The sequence below is a fragment of the Hetaerina americana genome, unplaced genomic scaffold, assembly GCF_022747635.1.
Source record: "Hetaerina americana unplaced genomic scaffold, ioHetAmer1.1.p SCAF_4, whole genome shotgun sequence".
NCBI classification, from domain to species: domain Eukaryota; kingdom Metazoa; phylum Arthropoda; class Insecta; order Odonata; family Calopterygidae; genus Hetaerina; species Hetaerina americana.
In genome coordinates, this window is record NW_027286985.1 from 41,845,394 (window position 1) to 41,860,459 (window position 15,066).

A 15,066-nucleotide genomic window follows, 5' to 3' on the forward strand; every position below is an offset into this window, starting at 1 on the left:
ATGCAACAAATACCATCCAACAGCCACCGAATTCACCTGATTTGGCTCCCTGTGACTTCTTTCTGTTCAATCGAGTTAAAAAACCATTACGGGGAACGCGTTTTAGCAGCCGAGAGGAAGTAATGGAAAAATCGCAGGAAGCACTGATGGACATACCGAAAACCGAATATAAAAAATGTTTCGAGGATTGGATCAAGCGCTGGCATAAGTGTGTTGCAGTCAATGGGGATTACTTTGAAGGGGACAATATAGATTTAGATGAATAAACTTGTATTTTTAATTTTCTGAATAAATTCCGGGAAATTTTTGATCAAGGTAGTATATCGCATTATTCGCGAGAGTTAATTTTCTATCTATGAATATTCTTTTACTCTACACCCAAGAGGAATATACCCCGAAGTTTAAAATGATACCAAATAGTAAAGATCAAGGCGAAATAATGACGTATCGGAAAATAATGAAGGGCCAAACACACAACTTTCACTAGAAATTACTTTATTTCTAATGAAAAACTGAAATTAATTGGCATTTAACAATTAATTGAATCGCTGACGCATAAAATACGAGTAGTGCAAAACATAAATCTGGGAATACTCAATTAATAATGATATACGTATTTCTTAATTTCTGACTTCATCATTATAATTTTATTTCACTGCAATGCGACCGTTTCAAATTTATCGTGATACAACTTTATGTTCTGATGTAGTCTCTCGTAAGCACCGCCTCACTCGTGATTAGTTCAGCAATGCGCATATCTGAGGCCGATGAGGGGGCATTAGCCATCCACTATCTATCAGGGACCTTCAGCTAAACTCTGGTTTGCCGTATTACTACATGCAAAGAGTCAAAATTTATGCATTACCGCGACCTGGAACGGAAATTTTACTCAATACAAAGACAAAAACCCTCCCCAGTGAATGGAAAAGGCATTTCTGCATTAATCAATCACAACCTAATAAGCACACAAAATGCCATATAATAGAAAAATAATATTGAACAAGTTTTCTCTACGTGTAACGTACCATAGTGAACGAATAAAAGATTTTTCGATTCCCAACTTCCAATTTATTGGTGAACATTTCAAAATTACTTTATTTATTAAATTGAGAAGGTTAACACCATCACAAAAATAAAGTTTCTCGTGGAGACTTTAAATCAGTGAAATTCCATCTTTTTGTGGACAGAAATAAAACGAACAATGTTTCACAATTTCAGCGTTCATGAATTAATCGACAAAACGTTTTCTAAGTATTTTATACATTTTCCCTTGAACAAAAATTAAATTGAACCTGTAATGAACGCGTTACTTTTTCACATCTATATTGAGGTAAGAATAAGTCGGAAGTCTCGTCGCATCAACTAATCAATTAGTACTGCGTCGCGCGTGATTCGCCCCGCTTGCCTTCGAATGCGCTTGAGTATTTTCGGTAAATTAGCGTCATTCAACTCCTCCCAACTTAACACGTCAAATCAAAGCCACGGCCTGAGGAGAGATTCGAACCCGCGGAAACTGGGTCACTGAGGTAAGCGAATTTAACACGAGGGTTCCAGATGAGCGGCAAAAAGCTTAACTATACCTCTCACAATAGGCTATTCGTGTTACGGCGGGAGTTCAACCAAAAGGAAGAAAATCCCCCGTCTCCACCTGAGTCGACCTGGACTTTTGCCTGAGTGATCATCCTGAAGGGTTGGGTAAGCTCGCCAATACACGGGAGGATGAAGGAAATACGTCGTTAAAACTTAGCATTCGCGGAATCCTGTAGGAGGAGGCTGCCACTTAAATTAACAATCATCGCTACAACGATTACCCCTGAAAGGAAGCAAGAACAACGGAGGAATAAAGAAGCAGAGACGACGCTAGAACAGAACAATTAATCTGTAGACTACTAAGCAGGCTGTAAATTGATTATAAAATGAGGATTTGAATAATCAAAATGCACATCATCATAGGAAAATGGCTGCAAATGAAGCCAACGGGCTCCGACAAGTTAATAAAAAACAACAAGGCAAGCTTAAATTAATAACTGAATTAATCACATCTTGTCCCAGACTGACCCACACTACGCTATTCGTTTAATTTATAACGATGGTAAAAATATTAAACCAGACCTTTTCTGGATTACCTGCGGCTATCAATTAATAAATAACGACTCGAAGTGTCACCCCTCTTACTCGGACAGCAATCAAAAGAATATCATCATTAATTAACGTGATGATGCTCACCGTGAGACGAGTTAAAAGTTAAGTATTTATTAATTAATAGTCCAGCTAATCCCACGTGTCTGATGTGACAGGTTAAAACGGCAGCCTCCATTATAAGGGTTCGAATACGTAACAAAAAGAGACCATGGAAAAGGTCATAATTCCGAAACTCTATAAACAGTATGTGTTGATTTGAATTACTGTCTCCAACAAAGCAAATCTCTCCCAAGCCCTGATCCACGATTCGTTAATGTCAGTTTCCCAAGCCCTGATCCACGATTCGTTTATGTCAGGCGAAGGACTGGAGAAATAAATGTTTGAAGATGAACAGCTTTGATATAGCAACGGAGTCGTTATTCTATGGAACCACCAAGTCATGATAAATATTACGCGCGACCATTTCCACTCCCGGATGTTTTGAGCCGCAGAATATTGACAAGAAGATCCACTCCCCCATTGACGCGTAAATAATGCATGACCTGCCTCCGTGTGATGGAGGGTCGGAAAGAAAACTTTCCAAATCCGTTAATGTCCTTATGAATTACGTATAACTTCCTCATGATCGATCGACGCATTTCGCGTATAAATCACTAGATTTGACAGAAACTCGAGCGGAATAATAAAATGCACCCATTGGTGCCCAAGGGCATCATCCATCGCGACCGCAGCCCATAGGCGAATCATAACGAGGGAATAAAACTTAAGATATAAGCGCGATTTTCGCAGGTAAGGAATATTCACGATCGCGTCACAGGCTCGAGATTTAGCGGTAGGCGAGAATTATGAATGTCGCTATTTTAGTGCCCCCCTACTAAGACTACCAAAATCTCCATTTTTCAGAAAACATTTTTGGACGCCATTACGGATCTTCATAAAGCGCGCTTCATTGCTCTTTACGTAATTGATAACGGCGATTTTTCCGTCGTTTTTCAAATTTCGCGCCCAGGAAACCAACTTTCAATATATTCTGGGCATTATGACGAATATACATGAACTTGTAGGTAAGTATCCGCGATAAACTTCAGAAAATATTTGAGTTTCATTGCAATAGAAGGATAAAACAAATGAAATTTCACATTTAATATACCGACCATGATTTGAACACAGTGTGTCAACATTAAAGACCTTGATAGGGACACACTATGCTGAAACCATGGTCAATATGTTAAGTGTGAACGTTGACTTATGTTATCGTTTTATTTTGGTGGACAATGACGAATCAATGAAGAAAGGTCAAGTTGCAGCACACACGAAAATCCGGCATAAATGGCTAAACAGAACAAAAAAACATTGGTAGTAGCTCTCACATTTTCCGGTAGTTTCGCTCCATCTACTGTATTAAGTACTACAGCGGAAATAACATCAATTTCCAACAGTTTAATGTAAGTTACAAATTTGGGATTACAGAATAATGTTTGCACGTAGTACTCTGCACAAGGCTGTTATACTAGGGATATGATTCGGTTACTGGCAAAAAGAGCCATAACCCCGGGTGACGACCACCAATAAACTCCTCTAACTATTAAATTTGTGATATCTTCTGTAAACGATCTGTATGAATATCTCAGGCTTTACAGAGAAAGGAACCTGCTCCCTTATCCTGACTTTGCAATTTTCACGCAACTTACAGCTTACTTCGAGGATAGCTCGGCTATTTTATAAGATAACTGATTACTGTAGTTTTATCTAAAAATGTAATTTCGATATTTTTCGCATATTATGAATATTGCAATGCGACGTTGAAAAAGGCAAAGTCGTGAGTTGAAATTTGCAAGTAAACATTATTCAACTATCATTTTTAACCAAAGGATCGGCACACTTTCGTTTATTTTTCGGTAAAATTGAGGGGCCAATCGAAAATTTCACTGGGATCCGCCAAACTCTTCCTAAGGGGACCCTGCGCTATTTGCAGCTGTAGGGCGCAAGCCAACCAAATGACTCCCTCGCCGCAGGGGGTGGTGGTGGCACGCGATGCTTTCAAACGGGAATAGACAGGAATTAAACGAAGATTACCCCTGCTGTGATTTGCGAAAAGCTGAAGCACCGCTTCTAATAATAGCCGGGGCACAATTTAGTCCGGAGGGAGTGGGAGGGCGTTGGTAGGGGCTGAGTACACCTGCGCGCCGAGCATTCCGTCTCAAAAAACGAAATGGTGGCTTCTCGACGGCACCTTTGAATACTCACCCGGAATACGTTAATGCCCCGATAGCCCCCACGACTCTCTGCAAAAAGAATGCTGTGATTGGGGGATTTTCCAAGTCAGAGAACTCCATTAACTTTCACCCGGACAAACGAAAGCACAGTCGACTTCAAGATTCCGAACATATCCGCCATTCCTTTACCCTGTGACTCATTTTAGTGTTACTGCCCAAATGAAATAAGCGGTAGAAAATATACTCTACAACACCTACCCTTACAATTTAACAGCCTGTGTCGTAACAAAACTGCGACCAATTGCACGTAACTTCTCGTTTGTTTCTCGTTCGGGTTAATTTTATCAATAGCTTCCGCAGATGGTAAAATTACACCTGAGACAGCATTTGTAACTCAAAACAAACGGAGGGAAAAAGAGCGTACGTTTCCTTTTCCAGCATATAATTGTACATCTTAAAAAGATCACCTTAAGAATCCTTCCGGACAATTTCTATCACTTTCGCACTATGGATGAATTCAAGGTTCAGTGAAAGAAAATATGCGGATTTCGAATTACCGCTCGGAACAAAAACACTTCGGAGAAATAAAAAATTATTACGTAAAACACTTGTCTCGAGGCTTTTCTTAAGAGCTATCAACACGAGACTACCGCCTGCGGTACAAAATGAGCCATTATTGCGTCACAGCGTGAAAATCAATACGTGTCTACCTAGTTTAACACAAAAGGAAAGCTAAGCCGTTCCAGCGGCCAATTGCGGACCATTGAATTTGCGTCGCTTAGATCCTAATCAGCCGATAATCACGAAGCACCATAAGGGTATTAAACTGTGCTAGAAGACAAATTAGTTACTTTAATCTATTACTAATTAATGGCAATAAATTGATGCCACAAAATGGGGCCTAAGGTTAGATTCCTATTTCATATATGCGAACGAGTACTTGTAAAATAACGGATCTGTTTTTAGGAACTATGGGGAGGAAAATACAATCTATTCAGGCAAGATAATTAGGTGTTGAGAATTCTTTCATCTAGATTTGTTTCCCAATTACAGATTTTAACTCTAGAGAACCTCAAATTATCATTTAACACAGATGTTTATATACACAAGACGTGGAAATTTCTCTGCATCTCTTAGCGTTTTGCTCTTATTCTTAAATGAAAAGATATTACGCGAGAATTCAAGCTTTAAAAACCTACTTCTGATCGTGATCATTTTCATTACCAATTATATTCTCGCCAAGTATGAAAGATGAGTACACTCTTTTTTTAACACTTTACAATAATATTGATTCGGGAAAGGTTAGAACACCTATCAACGATTTTCATGGAAACAGTCGCTGTGTAAGCTAATATCGATGAAATTAGTTAAAAGACATTGAAATAGCAACGCCAACCAGCGGGCAATGTAAAAATTGGCGTTATTTAGACAAGTTACGCCACCGTAAACCGGAGAAATAGGTGGGTAGGCAAAGAATTCCAGCTAATGAGTCGCATGAGTCGTCAAACGGCAAAAACTAATATTCACCCCCAAAGGTGATTCTTAGCGAAGCCAATACACACTAAGCCTATACCTAAGGCACGGCGCTCCAAGCTTTGCGATTATTGTAAATACACCAAAATATATTAATCAAACGGCGTTTAATGCTACCAGTTTGAGGTTGCAAAATACCGTAAAACAATACGGATGAGCCTAAATTTAATGCGAAGAATACACACACAAACGAATACACGCATTAACCCAAGTGGTCGCACTAATGACAATCCCGTTGATTGAATTGATTCCGCAGAGGGGGAAAAATAAAAAAAATATTCCCACGGCGCGAGGAGCTTCCCAAGATGCGAATATTATTGTTACGCAATGCGGCTTGGAAAAATGAAATTTAAATTAAGTACAAATTAACTTAAAAAGATTCCACCATGTAAGGGCATTGGAATTATTAGCATTTAGATGATCTCTTTAGAGACCAACTGAATTAATCTTAGAGACATTGTCATTCTAGAGTTAATGCAAAAGACTTTTCAAATTACCCTCCTCCTATTATTTATTATCACAACTGTGAGCTAACGATCCCACTAACAATGGACTTATTAAAGTGATTTACGTAATTACTAACGGAATTCACAATTTATGCACCAAAGTTGTTCACTCAATTTCCCACTACTTCTTCGCAAATGTGAGCATTTTAAAAATTGAAGTGCTTCACGGAAAGCTTAGTGTACTCTTCTAAAGATGATGTTCGCTATTGAATGAATGTAATTACGTGTTTGACTACACTGAATTTCTTTCACAATCAATATTTACCTCCCGGGAAACGGAACACTTGCGATGTTGCATCCAATGCCAAAGAGGAATTTTTATACCTGAAGAGAAGATAAATATTTCCAATAATGTGCTTCTTTATTCATTATATTTTTGCTTGAGCAAGTCTCCTGAAAATCATGTTTTGGGAAATCTTCGAGAGCTCGATCTTATAAGGTCCTCAAAATTAACGCGGTTTCTCAACCATTTTCCGGTTTAAACCAGGGCCAAAAAGGAGAGGAATACGAAGACCTTCAGAGAGGAATGCTCGACACCAGGGATTACTTAGACTCCAAGTCCATGCACCGTAACTTAAGGGCGTCTTCAAGGGTTTTTAGAAGACATTATGACTTTCCTGGGATGAAAGAGGGCTCGAGAAGAACCCCGAAACCTATTAATTATATTTTGTGCACTTTCTAGGATTTCGAAAATCGCAGAAGTAAAAGTTCAAGATAAAAGGCTAATAAAATCATTTTTTCAACACCACAGATGCACTATAGAAAAATATGTCTTCCCTTTCAGTTTCCAACGCATGACTAACATACCCTCCATTTTCATCGAATCTGAAAGAAACATCGAACATATCTAGCAGCATGCGCATTTTGGAAACACCGGAAAAATCCGGCGTGACGCTTTCGTCGAACAGACCACACGAACACTGGCCCTTCACGCTGAGACTAATTCTTTGAATTTTTTTGAAGGCGTCATGACTTTCCTACAAAGAAAGAGAGCGGGAAGTTATCCCAGGTATAACACTGTTTCCTAGCGTTTTCAATGCCTCTAGCGTGCGCGTGGAAGAAAACGAAGGGAAGAGTTCTGAGAAACATGACCACACGCCTTTTTGTCTATCTTGTGTTCCTCAGAAATTCTAGAACGAACGCAGTATTTTGATATAGGTTTGAAAAGTGAGAAAAGATCCTTTGCCCCGTGACGGTGGGGCGTGGATGGGTCGAGGTGGCGGTGAATGGAGGGGGTGGTGCGCGTCTTCACTTCATGTACTCACCACGGAGGCCTTGTTGACTTTGACGCCGTTGTCCACCAGCGACTCCCGAGACGCCACGTTGTTGGGGTGCATGGGCGCCGCAGCCGGGTGTCCACCCCTGCGGAGGAAAGGAGGAAACGGCGGCGTGAAATGAACAAGCTCTTCCAGCATCGATTATTTTTCAAGCATGCAGACGAAATTTCAAACTGCAAGAAATTTAATTAACACCACGAAGCATTGCGAACGCTAAGTGCTAAGATTCCACCACACCAAGTAAAAACAATAACCAAAACACGCTTACGAACACCAAGAGAATTTGTATTAGACTCTTTGATGCCATCACATCCAACAGTGGCAACTTTGTAGTCAACAGTTGAACCTACTAACAGTCTTATTTTCTGAGCATACTTATACCCTTACAGTAACTGGTTCAAGTAACTTAAAAACAGCATATTATTTACGAAATAATAGTCTTTAAAGGCACAGATTTAACATGCAATTCCACCACACTTTTGGATGATATCATATCCTTCTAAGGTCGCACTGAAAGCAACACATTATTTCCCAGTAAAACTTACACCTTTAAGCGGCACTAACTTAAAATTCAACTTTGCCTCCCGAAATTATCTTCCTCTTTGATCACGAAAACAACCTAGAAATGACTTAATGCTCCCTAGCAAAAATCGCAGGCCCCAACCCTACTTTGCATGATAAGAACTATCAAAATAAGATTGAAGAAGAGGGCAAACGATAACAGGAATATCAGTTTGGTTTAATGAAGTTCTGTGAATGGGAAATTGTGATTCTATTCCAGCAATGTGGATGCTATCTGAAATACTCTAGGGAATCAACAGCTGGGAGAAGTGGACGAGCTTCTCCATATGTGAAGAAGAGTCATAAATAATGAAACCAGCAAGAAGGGAATAATGAAGAAAAGAACCCAGACAAGAAAAGGCAAATGTGGGAAGGAAGGTCCACTTACAGTCGGCGACACAAACCTGGAAGGAAGCGATCCATTACAAAATATCGTGCTTCTCTAGGTTAGTGTAGCATTTGCAACAATAAGACGAGATAGGAAGCATTTTAAAAGTGGTGCTACAGCAAAATGATTAAAGTTAACCGACGAAAAGTTTTTAAGAACAGTAGGAGAAGAAAGAGGTAGGAATAGCCTGATAGGACAAATATCGAGACGTGGTGGCCTGTTGAAGATAGCGGTCTAAAGGAAAACGATTGGGAAGAAATTAAAGAGGAAACCTCGGATGAGACAAATAATAAAATACGCCCAAGAGAAGAAATATGTAAACACAACGAGGCCATCCAAGAGGAGATATTACTGGAGAGCTTTGGCAAGCCACGGAACTGCTGATCTGTGATGTTGATGAATAGAAAGCAATACAGAATATAATAAGGTGCGTCGTGATTAACTTTAGAAAAAAAGAGCAATTCCCTCCCGTACGCCTACTGTATCGGAACACCGAAATAAAATAGGCAGACTCGATCAAATACTTAGGCGTTACCCTCACTCACGACCTCACCTGGGCGACACACATAAGTGGAATACGTGGAAAAAATAACAAAAAATTAGGATTTATTAGAAGTGTACTGGGTAATTGTGATGAAAAGGTCAAAAAGAAATGTCATCTTTCGCTGGTTAGGCATCATTTAGAATATGCTCCTAGTACATGAGATCCTTACGAAGTTGGATTGATTGTCGAATCGGATCGCGTGCAGCGTAGGAGCAGCTAGATTGGTAAAACATTATGATAATAAACTTAATAGCGTATCCAAAATATTAGAGGAGCTAGCCTGGGAATCACTCACGGAGCGAAGATTAAATTAGAGATTAACTTCTTTGCATTAATTGGAAGGATGTCTCTTAGTAATAATCCTAAAAATTTATAATTAGCTACGGTAGGCGATATCGGGGCAATAAAATTAAAGAGATGAAGTGTAGAAAGGAAGATAGCTCAAAGATGCCATTTTTTCCGCGAACGATAAGGGATCAGAATAACATTGTCTCAATGCAGTAGGGTTATAAATATTCGGATCAAAATTAGTCTGATGTGCATTCACTCCTTGGCACACATCCTAGAGGTGGCTTGCAGGGTACTAAAAAATAAATAAAATTCGTGTATGCCAGGTTATTTCATTTATTTTTTTAATTAGCGGCTTATTTTTTAGGGTAAATTAACGTCTTTCCTGTAACAAGCTACCTTTAATTTTGTTTTTATCTGGAAGCTATAAAATTTGGCATTGTTGCCTCGAATACCATTGAGAGAAACTGTAACTGAATCAATGAAGATTTTATGCACATACTTATGAATTTTTCGGAAATTTTAATTGACGTACGAGATGTTTGCTAATGCTTTCATCACTAGGTTTAATAATGAGTACGTAGCGCGTAATTACACCACTCCTTAAAATTCTCATTCGAATGTTTTCCCACTATTATGTTGATTCCAAAACAAGAAAAAAATTAAATGCTACTTAAATGTCAGTTATCAATATTAAATAACTTAAATTACGGAAATATTATTCTAAACCTGTACTGACGACTACATATTTCGTAATCAATGCTGGCGGATGGCGAATATGGAACGGGCAGTGACAGGACTGTAAGACAGCTTCTCGTTTGCACCCTTGTTTTATATGTAATGCAAGCCAAGGAAATGGTAAGAGGAGAATTATGGTAGTGATTGAGGTAGTAATAAAAGTAGGCAGAGACGTGAAGTCCTCCATATTTGCGGACAATCAACCTAAGTAAGCTAGATAATCGACTGCAGCTTTTATCGAAAGCATTACAGAATACGTGTGAGAGATGAATGAAATTAAGCGGTAGGGAAGTAATACGATTTCAAGAAACAGGAAGGCTAAATATATCGCGGATGGCAACAAGGGTCAGCACAAATATAAAACTATGATCAAGAGAACATCATTTTGGAAGTAAGCTAGGGTATTAGAACGCGAAATATGTTGGACAAAAAAGAGTTTACAAATACAAGGACAGCTTAAGACTGGGAGTTAAACGAGCCCAGGAGGGACGATTGAAGACTCTCTAATGGAGAGTAGTGCAGTATGATTATGACAAACATGGCGCTGGAGAGAGGATAAAAATGAGGGTAGATATCTGGCCTTAGGTTTATGGTTATGGAGAAGGATACCTCTATTGGAGCAAAAAATGAGCAGCTAGGAAGTCCTTACATAACGAGGAATCGTTTGGCAGTTAAATGGAGAAAGGAATGGTTAGAGAACATTCCGAGCAGATAAATTAGTCGAAAAGTACACTGATAGATATTTTTATCAACTGCATGATGGAAAGAAGAATGTTAGGAAAGCGGGATAATGATTTTATATTATCTTGTGTGTGCACTAAATTAAGTGGCAATTTAAAAATTGTTTTAAAGTCATGCGCAAAAAGCTATTTTGAAAAAAACTTACGTTCGTGTGAAATTGATGTAGGACCGGACAAAATGACCTTGAAAATCCTTCGTCATCCGCATTTTATTTGACTAAATACCCCGATTTTTCATATTTTCCCTTTATACAATGAAACCACAACGATTAGAGAACTGTTTCGGGTAGTTATCCAAACTTTTCTCCGTTAGGGTCGGCTGATATGCCGATATGGTGAGGAAAAAAAGACGCAAAATGCGTGCTTGAGGCGGCGAAGTGCCAACTTTTGACCTAAGTCACGATTTCAACTTACACTCCTATGGCTTTTAGCCACGCACTCCCCATTTTTTGCGTGCAAACTGCTGGGACGCCAAATTACTGGGATGCTGTGCTTCCCATATTATAACTTGGCTTTCGAGGACGGAAGCCCGTATATTCAACAAAAATATCTGCGCATTTACGCATCAATTTGGTGGACTTGATTTAATTCCATTATTATTGGCACTGTTGTTTTATCCGCCATTTTCCAAATCAAACCTGTATTTTTCCCATAATATTATGACTTGAAAATGTAGCTCAAAATATAGAGTAAAATGCACCTCAACAGCATTAATCGATCCGAAGATTAATTTAATGCAGGTCTACACAGCATAATATTCTCCTATTCATGCATTTACAGTTCTATATTAACTTCCCTCATTATTTGTCCAACACATTCCATTCATAGTATTCCCAAACTATATTTTTCCATTATTGTCTCTAGGAGCATTCGTTGCCTGGGTCTAATGAGTTTTACTCTACTTCGAAAACTTGAGAATTTTTCCTTTTCCACCTTCAATTTCCATCGTCATTATTCTATTAATGCATTACTCAATATTTCTTTAATGCCGCAGCTACTATCTACGCCTCACTAACATTGAAAACCATTCCATTACTTATGGAGATTTTGCTCCCTTTTAGCTCTCATTTCTTAGGTGTTATTTATATTTTCTTCCGTTAGAATTTCTTCTTTAACTGAGTTAGTACGATCTCACTTTACACTGCAGCTTCTTTGGTCAATGGTACGAGACCAATGATCGCAATTCTGTCCCGTAGATAAACTCTTCGATTAGTTACAAACACGGTTATGCCACAAAAATTTTTTATTTGATCACGAAACCCAGGTTTCAACGCAAGATGTAATCTTTAGTTCTCAGGTCGTGGTAAAAATATTGTGCGTTGAATAACAGTTTTTGCATTTCAATTCGACAAAATTAATAGACTCTACCAGGCACGCCAAAAAGACAAAGGATCTTTCTTTCACTTGCTCTAATAATTTCCGAATATACTTCCTGTAGACGCCATACAGAAAGCAAGAATTGGCACTTAAACTCAATATTTTCATGCGTGACAGAAAATATGTAAATATACAAATGCTGAGACAATATACCAGCGAGAAACAAACTAGCGAGTTCTTTTTTACTTCCAGAAACTGAAAAAGCGGAAAATAATTAGAACCATAAAAATTACTTAATTGGAGCCCATCATTGAAGCCTTCTCGGGTTGCCTTTATAAAATCCCCTTATTTCTCCAGGTCCTATCAATTCGATGAAATAACACAATTTATAGTTAGAGCCGACAATATTTGTATCAGACTAAAAAACAAATTCGCCACTCAAATCAATTTAATCTCCAGTCTTTCTCCTACTGATGCATTGACGTACTGTACCACTGAACTTGACATTGAAAAGTATGACTCCGGTAAAATATAAGGCTGCTACTACACAAAACGGGTTGGAAACATGGTGCCAGAGGACATTAAAGTGAAGATAATTAGGTTCTAAATGAACGTCGACGCCCAAGTACCTCTAAAAATATGCATCAACTTACTACTAGAAACACGGGCGAAGACGAAAATAATTCGGAGGAGTTATACTTCCCCGCTTTCGAAACCCGAGTCTGCGGCTCCATGGCCAGGGGCATGGGACGTGCGGCGTGCTGGCTCTTCCTTTGTATACGACGAAGGCGAGCCGAGATTCCCATCCCATACCTGAACCCCCCCCCCCCCACAAACCTTGGATTTCGAGGGAAGCTACCACTTGAAAATTTTAATTACGGCACACGCGGGGAAGTGGAGCCAGGGGAGAGCGGGGTTGAGGGAACGGACGAGGGAAAAAAATTAATTCCGGGGGAATTAAAGCTTAGAGGGGAGGAGGGTGAATTGGGAAGGGAGGGGTACACCCTGGCGAAGAGGGGCGGAGACCGGAAGGAGGGGGGCTCGGCGAGGCGGAGGACTGGTTCCGAGGGAAAATATGTCAACTTCCCGCTCCTCCAGCCTCCCACGTCTCCCGATAACATCCATTTACAACAACACAAGACATAACACCGAAGCGATGACAACGACGTCTCATTAATTTTTCGGCAACAAATATCGAGCGCGGTGATATTTTTTCCCCCTAAAACTATTAAAAACGTCCGACCCCACCGCAGAATCTGTAATTCGCGCCAGAATAAATCGTAATGGAAGGAAAATGAGGGTGAGAAGGGCAGAACACGCCGAAATATAATGAAGGGATATTTCATCCAACGGGTGGACCCCCTTCAGAAAAGGTCGCGTGGTGGACGGGGTAGGGTGCCGGAGTCGTGAATTCGAAGTTCCCAAATACACTCCAGCACACAATTACCGAAGATGAGACCCGCGGATTCCTAGTTTTAAAAGCTCTGAGGCAACTGCATCGTGTGGGGAAAGATCAACTCCAAAAACTAGTTCCACGTGTCACGAGCGAGACCAAGTTTCCATTACTCTCCGTGAATACAAGTTCCTTAAGCATATTTAAAATAATTCAAGGGCAGGGAGAAAGGCTTGACACGTTTTGGTAATTTTGAACTGAACTGGTTTTGGGAATAAGCGCTTCGAATTCTGAAGTATCTCAAGGAGGAACGAAAAAAAGGGCATCAAAAGTGATTAAATCGGAAGTTCGCAAAAAATGCGTGAGAGAGGAAAAATTCACAAAGAATATCAAAAGCTACTTGGAAGGAACAAGTATTTTTGAAAAACGAAGCCCTAATACTGTAGACAGGAGCTAGCTTGGAATATAACGAAATAATAAGAGAAATCGGTGAAGTAAGTCCTCTCGTATTACTCTGACACGGGAATGATGGGATAAATTAGGAAATGCCACAGCACGGGGATAAAGAAAACTTAATCTGAATTGAAGCGCTCCATGAAGACATATGATTTTCGGCTTTGCTTAGATACACAACCCGAGTGATAAACTTTATTTATTCCAAAAACAACATCCCACCAATTACATCCGGCATTTAATGCTATGACACCAACCACAGAGAACGGAGAAAAACATCAACAGCATAATAATGAGAGAAGACACTTGGCTTTTCCACATAGAAAACCACATTTACAACATTTCCTTCATTATCAAGGATTTCCACCATTTTATGCCTGACACTGTCATTTATTGTGTATCAACAGCGTGGATGATTCTTGAAAACGCGAATAATCTTCATTGCAATTGATTAAACCCTCAGGGACTGAGAAAATTCAGCTCCGACCAGAACAAGTTTCTTTTTCGACGAGCGTGTTTCCTCTCTCCAGATAGATCCAAATTTATCACCTCTGCGCACATAACATTCAAAAAGATATGTTTTACTTCCAAATCTGCACAATGCCACGCAAACCACCGCAACGGGCAGTGGCGGGAGTGTTAGGTCACAATTCATGTGTGCAAAAATATGAGTTCATGCATACAATCAAGTATACATTTTCTCATATACGCAAACACACGCACGCATGCCTATAAACAGCATGAAATAACGGCTAAATTTGACCAAATCATTTAATTTTGCTTTTAAAATAAAATTTTTAGTTTGTTTGGATTCGATTTTCAAAAAAAAAACGCGAGGGAAGAACATAAATATACCGCGGTTTAAATTTTATAGAGGTATGCCATGTATTTCAGTAAAAATAGATGGCGCATCGGACAACGTGCATGCGTGTACATTGCAACACTGCGACCGAAAACCGAGCCTGAAATA

At 39.4% G+C, this 15,066-nt stretch overlaps 1 protein-coding gene across 3 annotated transcripts in view; it reads right to left on the minus strand.

Annotated features, from left to right (window-relative positions):
• Positions 1–15,066, minus strand: part of LOC139692609 (WD repeat-containing protein 47) — a 467,176-nt gene that overhangs the window by 123,534 nt on the left and 328,576 nt on the right. For all 3 annotated transcript variants that reach the window (XM_071590895.1, XM_071590896.1, XM_071590899.1), the window contains one exon: positions 7,663–7,759. In XM_071590895.1, the coding sequence (XP_071446996.1) occupies positions 7,663–7,759 (97 nt within the window). The remainder of the gene's footprint in view (positions 1–7,662; positions 7,760–15,066) is intronic.